The 17,326-nt window shown below is 39.1% G+C and overlaps 1 protein-coding gene across 1 annotated transcript in view; it reads left to right on the forward strand.

The window, feature by feature from the left end:
- LOC118819725 (actin-binding LIM protein 3-like) overlaps positions 1–17,326 on the forward strand; it is a 115,346-nt gene that overhangs the window by 51,487 nt on the left and 46,533 nt on the right. Inside the window, exons 3-4 of the mRNA XM_036587628.1 lie at positions 5,012–5,195; positions 12,157–12,272. Of these exons, the coding sequence (XP_036443521.1) occupies positions 5,012–5,195; positions 12,157–12,272 (300 nt within the window). The remainder of the gene's footprint in view (positions 1–5,011; positions 5,196–12,156; positions 12,273–17,326) is intronic.

A 17,326-nucleotide genomic window follows, 5' to 3' on the forward strand; every position in this document is an offset into this window, starting at 1 on the left:
AGGATGGTAGAATGATGTGATTGTGTGTTGTGATTATTTTCCTAAAAAGCATGCTAAGGGCTATTGAGCTGTAAAATAAGTCCATACACTTTTGTACTGGATTGCCATGTGAACAGATTATTTGTATTATTATTGTATTATTACAGGTTGTTAAACTGTTAAGCTCAAATTTACATGCATTTCTACCAGACGTGAGTTTGATCGTAAAGATATGCCAAATGAAATGGACGAATGGCGAAACTGTCGGTGAAATTTGCATGCATTTATTTTACAACCATTTATGACCATTTGAAACTTTGATGAATGAGGGCCATTGAAATTATCATCTCTGATAATCGACCATACAACAAACATCAACATCAGATTTGGTTTAAAAATCCTGGACAACTGCTTTAAGCTTCGGTGTAAGCATAGTAATGTTGAACTAATGCAGAAATCAGTGAAAACACCCCACAGGATTACAACTGGTGAAACCGTGGAGTTCTTGATTAGCATGGCACTAGGTAGATATCAGGGTACAGCTCTCAACAGTGGCAGCGAATCCCAAACAGAGACAGAGATAACTACTCTCTCGCTTTTCCTCTATCCATCCTGCAGAGGCCTCCTGTCACACACCCACTCACACACACACACACACACACACACACACACACTGCACACTGAGAAGCGATAAAAGTAATTGCACTGCATGCCATTAAGAAAGAAAGGCAGGGGAGGAGAGGAGGGGTGACCAGTCCGTCCCGCTGCGCTGAATTTTAATTGTGTCTGTTGGCTGTTGATAAATACATAATCAACCTCTACACACTCGCGACACACTCTCGCACACGCACACACACACACACACATGCACACACACTAGCTGTACATGCTTTCTGTGCGCTCCCACATCAGTCCAATGTGGACAGGGCTGCACACACACACACACGTTATTTATGGAGCTGCTGCATTATGCATGGGGCCGGAAAGCGAGGGTAAACTGTAGGGCGTGCAGATGTCTGTGGAAAGACTTGAAAGCCTCTTCTCTGTGGTGACTGGGCTGGCACAGGCTGCCATTTGCGTCTTTGGCACTTCAGTGGCTGTGGCTGGGTGGCAGTGTGTGTGTATATATGTGTGTGTGTGTGTGTGTGTGTGTGTGTGTGTGTGTGTGTGTGTGTGTGTGTGTGTGTAAGACTGGCTGGAGTAGCTATAGAGCAAGGGTGTATCTGATACACGTTTTGAGAGAAAAGTACTGAAGGAAGCCACCACTGCGGAAGGGAAGGACAGATTATGACGTTCTTCTATAGAGCCCTTAACATCATTTGAAAAGTATTCAGAAGTGTAATAGTTTGATGAAAAATTTACATTCCAAGCATTTGGAATAATTTGCATTATTAATATTTGTGGCCATTATATACATATTATATAGGCTTATATAATCTAGAATTAAATATTATTAACAAGACAACAGAAGAGAAATTTAGACAATAGACAACACAATATTTAATGTAATTTCAGACCAATGAGAATGTACTAAAAATGTGTTACTGTAATTCTCTGTTTACAGTGATTTTTATCAGGTGTTCTGTCTCAAGATTTGGTTTTGCCTCTGAAATACAGGACATTCCACATATTCTTTTTAGTCTAACTTCATTCTTGATGATGTACAAGTTTAAATCATTTCAGAATTATCTGTAACTCTGTTCATGTTCATTGACTTATTCATTAATAGGGTAAACAATTCCAAATTTAACAAATTATGATATAGTCTACACCTTCCAAAATTGTACACATACTGTGAACCCTCATTGCGACATGGTTAACCACTGGCCTGCATAGTTTGGACAAAAAATGTACCAATGTGAATGCCTTGATTCATGCATAACAACAGCAGAAACCCATCTGGAGCACCTGAGCTTGGTCAGCACCCAATACAGCATTTTACTGGTTCAGATCATGCCTTCATCATATAGTCATAGTATGAGAAGAGACTGTAGGAGGGGAGAGAACTCTGAGAACTTGGGCTGGAGTTCTGCTTGAGCTAGAAGGCCAGATCTCGCTTGATGAATGAGGAACAAAAGGTAGGGATGGGAAATTTAAAGGCCGTTAAACTGGAAAGAGAGGGAGCTTCAGAAATGGTCCTCCTCCCAAACTTCATTTGTTTCATAAGTGATTGGTTAGAGGGATCTGTGGAGGCATTATATTTTGCAGCCCTAATTTTTTGTTTTATTGCTTGTGTAGTATGTGAGATTCACTGTTGTCATAGGAGATTTAAGTTTTTTGTTTTTTTTTTAATTTCAAAGAATGCAGTACAGTTAGAATAGAAAGTCATACATTATGATATAGAGTAGAGATATTTTGGGAGCATCAGTACGGTCCTGAGTGTGGATGTGACTGCATACAGTAAATGCAGGATATCAGTTACACAGTGGCTACGGCTCAGTAATACTGTAGCCGCAGGGTCCTGGCCAAGGCTGGATTAATGGAGAGAGCAGTACTGTTCAGTCCTCTACCTTGACCTCCACGGAGACTGAGACATCCTGACTGATATAATACGTGTTGCATGGAGAGTGCAGGGCTGTGGCATGTTAGCCTCTGGGGAAGAGTGCATGCAGCAGCATGCAAGCAGCGGATGGTGTGATGACAGATGCGGCACAGGGAATCGGATTGCACTCTAAGCAAGGCCGGAAAAGGAGGACGCAGCGGATCTGCAAGTCAGCTGAGAGCTAACATTCGCTAATGAACGTTATGGCACTGGACTTCTGGGGCAGCTTCACAGGAAGCTGGCTTATCACTACTTGTCTGAGCAAATTTCCAAGTTAATAATTAAAGGTACAAACATAGAGATCTGTTAATGAAGCGAATGTTATACACCCCAAATGATGCATCCAGTAAACCAGTAAAGACAGAATTATACTAATGTGTCTGCATATCTGCAGACATGTGCGGCTGCAGTGCGCAGATGCCCACAGAGGTGTCGGCCAGCATACTTGGATGTAATGTGAACATGTGCAATAGATAAATCAGAATGTACAGCAAACAGTGAAGAAGGAGAACAATGCCAAGTACTGAATAAAATAAACAAGACTTCTGTTTTCACTATAATTGAGAATCATTTGAACTACTTGATCTTCAAACTGCTTCACTGATAGAAAATGAGTGATGGCCCAGTTCTGGCCCACACTACTTTCATCCAGCACATGAACGAAGACGAAATCTTTGTCCATGTAGTGGCGTCGGAATGTTAACTTACTATTCAGTGTTGAATGAACACAATATTTAAGTCAGCCAGAATCCAAATTTTAACTGAATTGTAAACTAGGAAATTTAGTTCTTCCTGATATTGAGGCAGATTGCATTGGACCACCTTTTTTTTTCAATTAACAGGCCTGCATACTGCCATATCTCTGCCAGAAGTGGCCAAGATCTGTTTTAGGACATGTGGGCCAAATAAGCATGCTTTAATGGGGGCCACTTGGCTTACACGCACTTTGCCAGTGTTGGCAGCAGGCCAGCAGTGCCATATGTTTACCAGAAGTGGTCCACATCTGCGTGCTTTCCAAAGGTTTTTTGCACGCAGTGGTGTTTCTCAAGTTTCTCAAGCTACACTTACTCACAATACTCTTCTCTTAACACAGATATATGTATATATCAGTATATATCAGCCTTAAATGTAGTGTTGGGTTTCTTAATCTTGTTCCTGGTAACCCACAGCACTGCAATGTTTAACCATTGCCTGACCCAACCCTGAAATCTTTTACTCTAAAACAAGCACATGTAGGTCTTCACACACATACACACACACACACACACACACACACATTTTCTAAGCCGCTTATCTTTCTGGTTCGCAGTAGGAGCTGGAGCCTATCCCAGCGTTCATTTTTTTTTACATTTTTTGCAGTTGCAGTTAAACAACTCTACAATCTAATCAACTGATTATGGAGCCCTTAATGAGCTGGATCAGGGGCAGGGATGTAGGAAGTGAGGGTGTGACAGCACCTGCAGATTTCAGGATTGTGTAAATGCATGTGTTACTATTGATGTATATGTGTAGCGTATGCTTCTCTTTCATAATGGCACACAAAGTAATATACAGCTGGGTATTGTAAATCTACACTTATGCAAAGACTCTTGCAGAATTACTAGGTACTTCATATATTTTGTCATTTTCAATGAGAATGTCCACAAAATGAATAAAAATAAATGTAAACACTCTTCACTCACTGGCCACTTCCTCTACCTCATTCATCATTAGTCAGTTTCTGACCACAGAACTACTGTTGATCAGATGTTGGATCATTATCAGGTAACACTGACATGGTAACGGGATGGTAACAGAATGGTAGTGTGCGTGGCTCTGGTGTGAACCACACACTGCTAATAAGTTGAGAATGGTCTACCACTCAAAGATGACTGCTGATGAAAAGCTAAAGAATGTCTAACACAGTGTTAGAATGTTTCTAATAAAGTGGCCAGTGAGTGATGGATTGTACTGTATATTCCTATGACTTTGGTACTCAGTATGTTTATCTATTAAAATAAGTCTAATGGAAGGGTCCATATATATTGGAGAATGCTATGTAATAGGAAGAAAGGGAACTGTGGTGAGAAATTACAAAAAATGAAATGCAATACTTAATTAAAATGCTTTGTCAGCAATAGGCCATCCTAAGTAGGTGCCACATGATAAACACAGATTTTGGTTGTTTTATTGGGTGCAATATTGTGACATTACTGTTTTATAAACCATGTCTACCAAAATCTGGTTGCTGCCATCTACTATTGCTTATATAAGAGCCAGTAAACAGTCAGTTCAGTCCTAATCCTCTCATTTCCCTTAAAGCCTATTTATTTAATGTGTTTACTCAGCCTTGCGTTGAAGATTTATGACCACTGAAGGCATTCATTTGACTCTATCTTGCGCACTCCAAATTAATCAGTCTAAATGAAAGGGATTATATAACATAATGGGTATTACTTATCTGTTTGTCTAGTCTGTTTTAACAAGTGAATTCACGTGTGTTTTCTGCAGTGTGCGGCTGCGACCTGGCCCGCTCCGGCTTCTTCCAGAAGGGTGGAGAGTACATCTGCACGGAGGACTACCAGCGCCTGTATGGCACCAAGTGCGACAGCTGTGGAGAGTTTATTACCGGGGAGGTGGTCTCGGCGCTGGGCCGCACCTACCACCCCAAGTGCTTCGTCTGCAGTATCTGCAGGTACAGTAACGATCCAGAGCATATTTGTGTTGTAAAGAAGCATTTTTGTCCCTGACTGTTAGAGCCTGGGCTCCAGAGCTATTGAAATTCTATACTTTTATTGTACAGACTTAAGTAATACAATACTACCAAGTATTGAGAAGCTCTGTTTCATTCAGTGCCAAATTTCAACATGTAAGTAGTCAGCTACACCCACTTTTGATTTGTAATTAAAAGGCATTGGAAAAAAGTACTGTTCAAGAATTGGTGTCAGAATTAAGCTATTGGTTTATTTAAAAAATTAAAAATATATACATACACCAAGCCTTACTGACGTTAAGATTGAAATACTGTGGCATTGTGACAAATGAGTGGGAGACTTACTTTCCAAAACATAGTTATATAGCTCTTTTAAAGCAGCTCTACGCCAGGCACAGATTTCTCAAACCCAGTTTAAAACTGGTCTCAAAAAACCGTAACTTCACACCCACATCTTCTCACTAATGGTAGGTTCAGTCTATTTTCCCCTGTGACTCCCTGGAATGTATTCACATGAGAGTGCTCCTGAATGGATACCAAACTATTCACACTGCCTTGAAGCCACAGTGTAAATAACAAAAGAAAGAAAGCACAAAACGCGTTCACTGAGATACTTTTTAACTTCTGATAGATGCAGTAACATCTTTCAAGGACAATAATCTTTATTTATTTAAGCTTGAGTTGTGTCTGTCTTCAGTTCAGAGTAACCCTGGTAGTTAGAGCTAACGTTATTGAGAAACTGTCAGACCTGTGGATACACAATGTAGCTAATTCTTTACTCTTCCAGGTGAGGATAAAGCACATTAAGTGCCAATGAATGTAAATTAGAATAGTATGTTGGTACATCAGTTGCCGTTTTAGAATGTTCACCTAAGGTTTCCAAGGTAATGTTAGCTAGTATCTAACTAATTAGCATATATGTTAGGAGGTTGCAGAATAAGTGTTTTTACTTAAATTTCCATTTTAATAAACCCTCATCACACATTACATTCCCTCACCCTTCAATAATCCATTCCCCGATTCTTATTATGACTGGCCTTCATAACCTTCTTGACCTCTGTCCAGAGTTCTACTCAAGCTGTATCCACCAACCACAGTTCATTTTAGACAAAAGAATTCCCCTCCTTAAATCATTTACTCATGTTCACTTCCTCTAAGATATTCTTCTGCAAACGAAAGGGTGAACATGCCTTTATTTCCCAAGCTGCAGAAGAGCTAGATCATAATATGAAGGTGTTGAGCACAGGTAGTCTCACCTTTACAAGCGGAGCTGTGCAGGAAAGGGTGTCATGTTTTAACCTGGCATCTAAACAAACTGGGGCATTACTCAGCCGCAGGGCTGGATCCCAACGTCAGAAACATTCACTTCAGCCTGTGACACAATCCGATAACACAGCATGAGCGTAGCGAAAGTCTGTGTTGCTCCAGACTCACATTGGAGGGTAAGGATTGTGTATGACAGGTGTAGATGCTGAATGGGCTGAGTGGTTTGTTTGAACTATTCTACTAATAGTCCTGTGATGTAGAACAAACCACATGCACACACAGTTGAGAACTGGACGCTGCTACAAGGGAAGTGGCTGGTGTACAGCAGCGGTGAGGCTATTTAAAGCATGCCAAGGGACCCGACACTACGTTTGGCTTTAGATGAGCAGAACTTGAATAGAAGGAGCTGGTGGAAAGCCAGGGCACACACACATACGCACACGCACACACACACACATACGCACACGCACACACACACAAAACCAAACAAACAACCTTTGCTCCTCACTCTGTTTTTAGCCGTTCTGCTACTGAGTGATATATAAAAAGATTTAGGAACCTTCTCAAAGGCCTTTAACAGCAGAAGAAGGAGAATAGACTATTTCTAAAGGGACAGTAGGAGTGCTGATTCAATGTATTTTCTCTACATAGCATTGTACAAAGATAAAATCTGTACAGACTTTTAAGCCGATTGAACGAAGCTGCATAAGTAAAATGTATAGGTGTGTCAAATCAACGCTTTCTGTGTGCTACTGTGTTTCATATCACAGTGTAAAAGATACACACAGCTTCCTTTGTTGTTGGCTAGAAACTCATTCACAATGCAATTCATGTTGGTGAGCACTTACTATTATTGCGTTTATTTTGATTAATGATAAAACACATCTGAGGTGTTCCTGTATATGAATTTTACGGCAAAGATTAAGCAGCAGAAATGGTCTCAGCTTTAAATGTTTAATGCTTATAAAATGCTTGAATATTTAAATAATGTGTGTTAGACTTGTGATTATACCAGAATTTTGACCTAGATAGCAATGCTATGTAGGGCTGCACAATTAATTGTATTTTTATAGTTATGACTGTCTAATGAACACAATGTTAAGGGCTGTGATGACAGAATGAATGAAATTACATTGCATGCACACAGTCATAATTAGATTGTACTCAATAAAGAATGTAGCGATCGGAGTTCTGTTGTAATATTAGAGCAGTGAATTGCTCCCTTTAGAGGGTTTGAATCCCAGTGTATCATGTATAAAGTGACTTCACCGCTCTGCTATGGAGCCATTTACAAAGTACTCAAACATACATAGCTCAAAATAAGTGTCATTCATTATGTAACTGTTTAAGTAGTTTAATATTGGTGATAATATTCAATATTACATTTGAATATTAAAGCAAAACAACAACAATTAAATTTGTAAGAGTTAGACATGGAGTCAGTGCAACATCAGATGGGATTTATTGTGTATATGTAATTCGAATGTGTTTGTGTGGAACTGTCTAGACCAGCTGGGGTTCCTTTGGCATGCTGTGAATGAACAGGTAGCTGACTAAGGCCAGTTGGTTCAGCTGGCCAGCAGCCACTAAGAGGTCAGTCAGCCCTGACCTTTACAACACACACAGGGCCTGGACTATACTGCAGCCACACTGCTAGTTACTAAGACAGGGTCCAACGCCCAAACCAATAATAGAAGCCTGAGCATCCAGTCTGCAAATTTAATTCAGTCTTCAACATGTTTGCTGCTGCTTTAACAGAAGCCGAATCTTTTGTAATTGAGGATTTTCAAGGTCTCAAAAGTTTACTTAAGTGCAAGTACAGTTGCTATGGAGTTTTTAATTAGTATTGCTTCCAAAGTTGCACAAAGAGTTTTTGCATGCTTATTGTTTTTTTCCGCATTAAACAAACAAAAGAAACTGACAAAATTCTTCATAGGTCTGCACAAATTTTCAACATATGCTTTACATGTTGCATTGGTTGTGGTCCTATAGGCTATTTCTGTAGATAGTGAGTAGCAGCAGAACATGGTTCTGCAGTGTGAGCAAAATGCTCACATCTTTTTTCTGTTTTTAAAAATTGCAACCAGAATTTTGATTCAGGAGCGCCCATGCAAGAAAAGATTTTGGTTCAACAGCCAACCACTTCATTATACATGAACACAAATGTGCAGATTTTTCAGCGATGTGTGCAACTGGTCTTAAATGCTGGTATATTTACAGGGTATTACATTATATTACTGGCTTCTCATGGCTAATACATGGTTTAGTTAAGACATGCTGGTTTACTATAAAACTCAGACTTTACTATAAGACTATGTTGCCTTTGCTGTGGTCTGATGGCAGTGATTGTTAATGTTATGGGTTAAAAGTGGGTTTGTTTTACTGTGCGCTGTGCAGTGGCATCACATAAGCCGCCAATAATGAGCTCAACTGCATATTGGCAATGCACTGCTCGTGGTATTAGCCAATACAACATCATCAAATTAAAGCCAAGTATGTTGATTTTGTGCTGGCATTCACACAGGCTACCAAAACAGATGCTAAGCAAAATAACTAGCAGCGAAATGGCCCTCTTATAGAACAGAAAAATCTGCCAAATGGAGTGTTTTGTAGAGTTTATAAGCATGCTGTAAAGATCGCAGTGCACAACTAGTGACTAGCCAGAACTAGGGATTCATTTTCAGTGAGATCAGTTGGCTCAGTTTACCAAAATGAACCAATGCTTTTGCCTCAAAAGCAATTCTTGCATTGAGTTTTTTTAAATCCCAAAACTAGTCATGTTTGCAACATTATCCATCATTTAATTTTCAACAAATCTAATGCAATGTGTTATAAAACACTAATTCAATAAATGTGAACTATCAAGATGTTAGAATCAGAAGTGCCTGTCCAGCAAATGGGCTTGCTGACCAAACTTATAAGAACTGCTGGCACAAAGATATACATACTTTGTGTAAATTAAGACAGAAACATAGATAAATTAAAAAACTGCATGAGAAAACAAATACTGAATGACTCAAAGTGATTCCTAATGTTGTTCAGCTAATCCTAAAGGGCTTGGACAATGTCAGAAATATCTGATTGCTGAATGAAACATTCTCTCTGACTGATAAGAAAAATAGAGGAAATTAAAAAAAGTTAATATTAAGTTTCATATATTTTTCCTAGATTTTTCTGTGTACTTCAGCTTATTTCAGATCAGGTGTACCAGAGCTTCTTGGCAAAAAGCTTACTGTACAAACTTTAGTAGTAGTAGAACATGGAAGAGTAAACAAAGTTAAATACTTTGAAAAAGCAACGTCAGAGTCTTCAGTCATTCTCCATAGTAATCTACACCTATTGCTATTGAAAGGTAGGCTTGTGGTTAATTAGCCTTTACCCATTCTGGTATGCTGTCAGTTGTTATATTAGCCTAACTAAGCAACTTGGTTGTTTAATATTGAAAAATCTTGTGGTTGCCATAGTGATGTCTCATGAACACAAGGCTTGCTAACTGCCCCGACAACCTTTAAGCACGCCCCTGTGAAATGAAATTCTGGCTATGCTACTGGTGCACACAACTTAAATAGCAATAAAACAACAAATAGCAATAAAACAACAACTTTTCATCTTTTGAAGTTCAGATCTCCTCTCCTACAATCACAAATGTGGCACTGATTGAAGTTTGTAATCTATACTTGATTGCAAAATGAAAAATAATTCATTTAAAATTACTGTGCTTTATTGTTACCGGTGGTAACAAAATGCTTTATTTGATCATTTGATTTTATGGTATTGGTCTTGTCTGAATAGTGCATCTGGGATTTGGGCCACTCTGTTGCATAAATGTTGACTGCAACAAAAGCACCCAGTCAGACTCTATGACACCGTTATGGCACCCAACATTTCTGCCACTTTATTTACGTATGGAAAACTCTGGCGGCATATGTTTATCACAGATTTATGATTAACACATGTATGACAATCAGAAAAGATGTGCAAAACGAGCCCGTTAAATTTGTGATTTGATGAATATGCGAGCCACCTTCCTTTCATGTGTTGGCGTGTAAGAAGAATGACCCTCGTCATTACTTTTAATAGGCTTGTAAAACCGCCTTTGATGGTTGACTTCTAGATGAGAAACTAATTAATTGCTTTCTCTGACCAAATTTAGCCTTTTTTCTCACAAATCATTATTAGCTGAATTTCATAAGCATAATCAGATCCAAATTCATGCAGGAATAATCTCTGCAATTTCCCCAATGGTACTGCCAAGTAATTAGTCTTGGAGCCCAGCTGCAATGACCACTTTAGTTACAGATGTTACAGACAAGTGCCGGAGGAGAGTAATTTTGCAGATTTTTGGAATCCACTTTCCAAAACTGTTCCAAAACTGGTGACCAGTTTACTCAAGAACAATGAATCTACATAGGAAACATGAATCTGCTTGAGAAACGCAGATGTTCAGGATATTCAAGTCTATTGAAGAAGAGCAAATCTACATTAGAAGTATGAATCCACTGAAGAAGCAGAAATCTTCAAGAAGTGAATATCTACTCAAGAAGCATGAATCTCCTCAACAAGCATGAATTACTCAAGAAACATGAATCTACTCATGAAGTATGAATCTACTCAAGAAGCATGGTTCCATTCAGACACCAGTTTACTCAAGAAGCACAAATCTATGTATCAAACACTATATTTATAACCATATACACCATCATTCAATAGTTTGGAATATCATAATAAATTGTTATTATTTTATAACATTATTTTTTGAGTTTTGATTAATATATATTAACCATAATATAAACTGGACGCAATAATCTATATTTACATGTCTTAGGCAACATTTCAGTAAGTTCACACTGCACTTATCTATTTATAGTAATACTTTTGGTTTGGGATTTGATAACTTCACAAAATTAACCATTCAAGATAATTTTATCATAATTCACTTCCAATGTTAGACCATTTCCTCAGTTATTATGACTAAATTTATTATGTTTAAATTGTCCTAATATTATACAGATCTTCATAGGCAACACATTTTTTGTACACTATTGAAAACTTTTAAACAATAGCATAAACTCATAATTTTTTTTTCCACAGAAACACTCAACTCAGAACCTTATAAGCTCTTTTGAAAACAGCAGACATGTCTAAGAAAATACTGTATCAGTGAAGAATGCAGCGATATTATCCATGCTTTTGTTTTAGTATTTAATCCATTTGAACACAAAAAAAGTAGTCCCAGAGAAGATGAGGAGAAAATACAGTATGAAGGAGATTAGTGTATGCTGCTGCTTTCCTGACGTCTTTGCCCTTGCTTTGCTCTGTCATGGTCTTTTAGTAACCAGATTATACTGAGACTTCCTAACAAATCTCACCCTTACGCTTACTGCAGTGTCTCAGGACCTGCTTTGAGAAAAGAAAAGCATGTGCGTGTGTACAATTTTATGCTTATCCAGACAAATATTTGCTGCCTGTTAAGCCATTTGATCAGCTGCTTCTGGGTGAAAAGGTGTCATAATGTATCATGAACTGATTGTTATTACTGTAACAGAATAAGTGTTGCAGTAACTGGCTATAATAGTGGAACTGCTATGGAAAGTGCAGTACAGTAAGCATCATTAACAAGGACAGGTTTGTGTGTGTGTGTGTGTTGTCTGACATGCTCTGTCTCACTATGTCACAGGAAGCCGTTCCCCATTGGAGACAGGGTGACCTTCTGCGGGAAGAAGTGTGTGTGTCAGCAGTGCTCACATACACTCGTCAGCAGCAACGAGCCCGTCAAGATCCACGGCCCCAGCCGTAAGTCTCCTCCCTATCACACCAGTAGACAACTCTCTCTGTACTCTCTCTCCTGTGATGTCAACTAGTTGCAGGCGATGTACCAGTTACAATTCTTCCTGAGGTGTGAGTTTTGCCATGTCCGTTATGCCATTAGGCCACAAATAAGCGCAAACAACACAACATACATACAGTGCAAAATGTGCCAGTTCCCTCACCTCATGTGTAATGAAGCTCTGCAGTTTCTCAACTACTACTGATAGCACTGATGGCAATAAACTTTGTGCTGTACATGCGCTTGCCTTTATCTCGTTACAGTTAGAAAGCAATATTGACATCTGTCTACATATATTGTTCATTCCTGTTTTATTATTTTACCCAAAATTCAGTTGTTTGAAAATAGTTCTTATTAAAAGTGAAGGGACATTGAAGGAAAGGGAATAGGTTTACTTAAGCATCCAAAATGGTTTTATTTAGACAAAAAATAAAAACTTAAATACACCATTTATCTGGCAATCATACTAAGTGATTTGGAGGCCTCTCTGGTGGAAATTTGTAATTGTATGCAATGTATGGAAGAACATTCCTGAGCAACAAGTCTGATGATTGAGAGCGCATTGACAGTGTTCAAAGTCTGAGCATGTAAGTGAATTATCTACTATCTTCATCAGTATAGTGTTGATTTTGCATATGAGACCTAAACATCGAGGTGCATCTTCTTTTTGGGCCCGTGCATGTGACATTAATACATAAAGTTGGATGACGTGGTCTGTGAAATCTGACCCGACACCTCTGACTTTTAAATTAATATTTCAGGCTATACAGGGTGACTCACAGCAGCGCACGCTCACCATATTTAGGGCGTTTTTTTCAGTAATGATACTTTTTTCAGTTTAAACCAAATTACACAGCCTTTCACACACAATCAAATAATAAAGATGCATTGATCATAAATTTGTATGGCCTGAAATAATAATTTAACAGTCAGTGGAGTTGGGTCAGATTTTGCGTTTGAGTTTTATGGACCACATCATACGTCTTTGCATATTAACATCACATGCACAGCCTCAAAAAGAAGGTCCGGTTTGATGTTTAGGTCTCACATGCAAAATCAACATTATACTGATAAAGATATGATGACAATAGTAGATAATTCAGTTCCTCAGAAGATGCGTCCTTCACCAAGTTTTGACTGCGTTCTCTTTGAACGCTCTTTCAATGCACTGAGACTGAGATTCGTCTGCTCAGGGAAGGTGTGCGAATCACAGCCAACGTTCGAAATGTTCTTCTGCACAATTGTGTGCAATTACACATTTCCACCTAGATCCCCAATAAATAACATGAATCATGAAAGTGTGGCTGTTTAGCACATGTTGCTTAATTACACTACACTTCAGCATTCTAATTCAGTGGAAGTGCACATTATAACACAAAAGATATATGAGCCAAAACCAAAATAATAAATTGGGCAATTGCCGATTTTGTGATTGGAGCAGATATCTGCCGAGTTCAGTCTTTGAGGACTGTGCATCCCTATTAAATACACATACAAACACAATCAAAGAGTGAGAGACTGAGAGCAGAGTCAGGCTGTGTTCTTGATGATCCGACAGAACAAACGGTCTCTGTCGAAGGTGCATCATCTGCAAGGTGAGACTGAGGAGCAGATCTCTCTAATGCATTTTTGTGCCTTGATCATTTTGGTGCATGAAACTGTTTTGTCCATGTACAGCGTGCACGTGACAAAAGAATGTCACATAAATCAGTATGTACATGCTCTCACCCCACTACCTGCAGTCTGACCAGATTCTGTTCTAGCTTCACTGAAGAAGCCAGCCCTTTTCTTTCAGTTCTTTTACCTCTTTTGCTTCTTATGGTCTTGACTACAACACAGGCATCAAGATCTTCAGTCACAAACAGTCCTTCACACGAAAGCGTTGAAAAATGCTAGAAACAGCTGTGCACAGTGAGATGCTGTCATGCCAGACTTTGTAATGAAATGTAAAATGGTATTAATTTTTAAACGCTTTAACTTGCTTACGTCAGTAAGCCATGACATGGCGGTACAGCCTACTCAAATGATGTTGAATGTGCATGAGTGAACACCGACAAGCGGCTTTTGTATACCAGTGTTAAGACCTCTCTTACCTCCACTGCTGTGTTCACTTAGAGACACACCTATAGACTCAGTGTTTTTGACACTGTATGGCATACATACATACATACATACACACATACATATTGATGGCTGAATTGTGTCCTTATTTTGTTATGGTTTAGACATGAGATTTGCACAGTGCTGCTTGGTGAAATAGAAGATTCCATTACTTAGTAACTGCATTAGCCTCATAGTTGCAAAACTAAAGAAACAAACTTCAGACAATAGACATGTCTTGGCTAATCAGCTGTACTTGGGGTATGAGGAAAACTGTAAATGAGATTGTTTGCTGATCTGTTCTTTTAATGGGGATGTGACAGTTTGACAACTGACCAGAAACACTAAATGTTTAAAATGTACCCCGTCAGTGATCATTATTCAATCATAGTTTTTAATCCGCGTGAATCTTGTTAGTAGCTGTTGAACCAAAGGAATGTTTTAATTTAGAAAAGTTAGTTAGGAACTAATTTTAGAACCCAAAGGAGCTTTTTGGTGTCCTTAATTAGGTTGGAAGGCCTGAATACACTGCCTCTGTTCTAGGCGCACTGAAGAAATCAGACGTTTTCTTTTAGTTTTTATAGTCACTGTCTCTATAGTCCAGTCTCTGCTGCATTGTTTCTCGCTGAGACTTGGGTCAGCACACAGTGAGTGCTCTGCATGCTCTGCCTTTTGATTATCCTAGTGAAGCAGATGCTGTGTGGTGCAGCCAGATGGGCCGAAGCTGGAGCAGAGTGGAGCGCAGCAGTGTGTCGGACAGATGACAAACAGAGTGCTGGAGCTGCATTTACCTAAGAGTGGCAAAAGAACAGTCCAGATGATGTCATTGCAGAGTAGTGACACCCGAATTTCATAGGAGAGCTAAACTTGTGTGCCATCACAAGCAGGCTTGTGCACAGACATTTGGGGGGACAGGGGCTCAACAAGAAAAAAAAGGGCAAAACTCAGTCAAAGCCATAACGTTGCTCACTACATTATTTAATCACCACAGAGTTGTTAGTTATAAATCTATTTAAGATCTCCACAGTCCCTTTTTTCTATAATAGTAGTTAATATGTTAACTGCCTGAATGGCTGTCATTGGTTGTTGTTCAAAATAACTATGTCCTAAATAAATTATCAGTGTTTTATTGGTGGGATTTCCAGCACTATGGTGATGCATGATAAGTCAGAATCACTGAGGAGAACCACAGGCAGTCTGTTCTGCACCAGAGGGGGTGCTCAAGAGGATTAAACTCGCAGAACCCAAGCTGACCCACAACCTCTATTCCCAGGGCGAGGCTCACCACACCTCACCTCACTGAAAGGGATCTTAAAGAATGACAGAGGCAATATGAAACAGTTATTATACACACCAACCAACAAGACGGTCTGAGGGCAAAAGGGGCAGGAGCTCAGGCCCCCTCGGGTCTATCTGTGCACGTGCCTGCAGTCTCCTAAATGAGAACAAATGAGCGAGTGACCTTTTCTGAGGAGAAGCCTCGCTACAGTCATGCATCTTCTTCTGCCATAACTCCCTCTGCTGTCTCGCTTAGAAACACACACGCACACATGCTGTTCCCTACTTGTGTTGCTGTTCATGTCTCTAGTCATTAGTCTGTGGCCCGTGAACACTCAGGTCACTCTGACCATTTTTCACTCTTTCGCTGTAAATATGACTCACTGTGCAGAACCTGCAGGTACCTCCAGTTAAACATGTGGCAAACAGAGTACACTGAAAAAAAGTGATGCACTGAATTTTACTTGTTTCAGATGAATCACTTCCACATGAATACAATGTAAAGCATCAACACAGTTGTTCCCAAAGTAAGTACATTAAAAGACACAGTTGTGGGGATGTAATTTGTACATAATGTACACATTTGAATTAAGTAAGTTAGGTCATCACTTTTTTAGTTAGGGTCTGTGACTGCACTACACAGAGGGTACATTGAGAATGACTCTCGTTTAGAATGTAGCCAAGTATTAGGGATTGAAAAGCATAAATGCAAAACCGTGATAATAAAAGTGTAGCAGTAAAATAAAAGATATTTAAATATTAAAACAGCAAAAGAAGATAAAATGAAGTTTAAAGCTGCACTATGTAAGATCTGGGTATTTGGAGACCTCTCTGATGGAAATGTTTAATTGCACACAGTGTGTGGAGGAACGTTTTGTAGCATTGCCTGTGTTTCTAACCCCTTCCCCGAATGGATAAATCTGATGATTGCGAACACGTTAACAAGAGAACTCAGTGAAGGTTGTGTCTTCAGAGGATGTAAGCGAATTATCTACTATTGTTGTCATATCTTCATAAGTATAATGTTGATTTTATTTACATTTGATACTTAAACATCAGGCTGGATCTTCTTTCTGAGCCTGTGCATGTGACGTTAATATGAAAAGATGTATGATGTGGTCTGACTTATAAATGATTATTTCAGGCTTTACACGGAGACTGACAGCAACACATGCAGACTACATTTAGAGTGTTTTTCCTCTGACTCAGTAATGCTTCTGTCAGTATTAAAAGAGCAATGAGCTCTTTTAATATTTTCTCTTTTTTGCCTCACAAAGCAACTAATATGGCAATGTTCTTGAAACTGTATACAGCATGCGTGATACGAAGCAGCTATATTGCACCCCAGTGTTGTAGAGAGGCAATAGCCCTCTCTTCGTTTGATGGTGGAAGAACAGTCCACAGCTGTGTTATTAGTGTCGCTCAAAAGAGGTTGAAGTTAGAGGTTAGTTACTGGTAACTGTAAGAAATGCTTATTTTTCGATTCTGTGTAGTCAGTAACTGATACCGCTGTTGTCGTATGCATCTTTGATTTCACTTGCAGTTGAAGCTGAAGTGTTAGCTTAGCGAATTTTTACACCTCCTGATGAGAACCAAGCCCTGTTACATTAATACTAAGTGTTGGAGAATGGAAACTACAGTC

Source organism: Colossoma macropomum, unplaced genomic scaffold (assembly GCF_904425465.1).
Source record: "Colossoma macropomum unplaced genomic scaffold, Colossoma_macropomum, whole genome shotgun sequence".
NCBI lineage: Eukaryota > Metazoa > Chordata > Actinopteri > Characiformes > Serrasalmidae > Colossoma > Colossoma macropomum.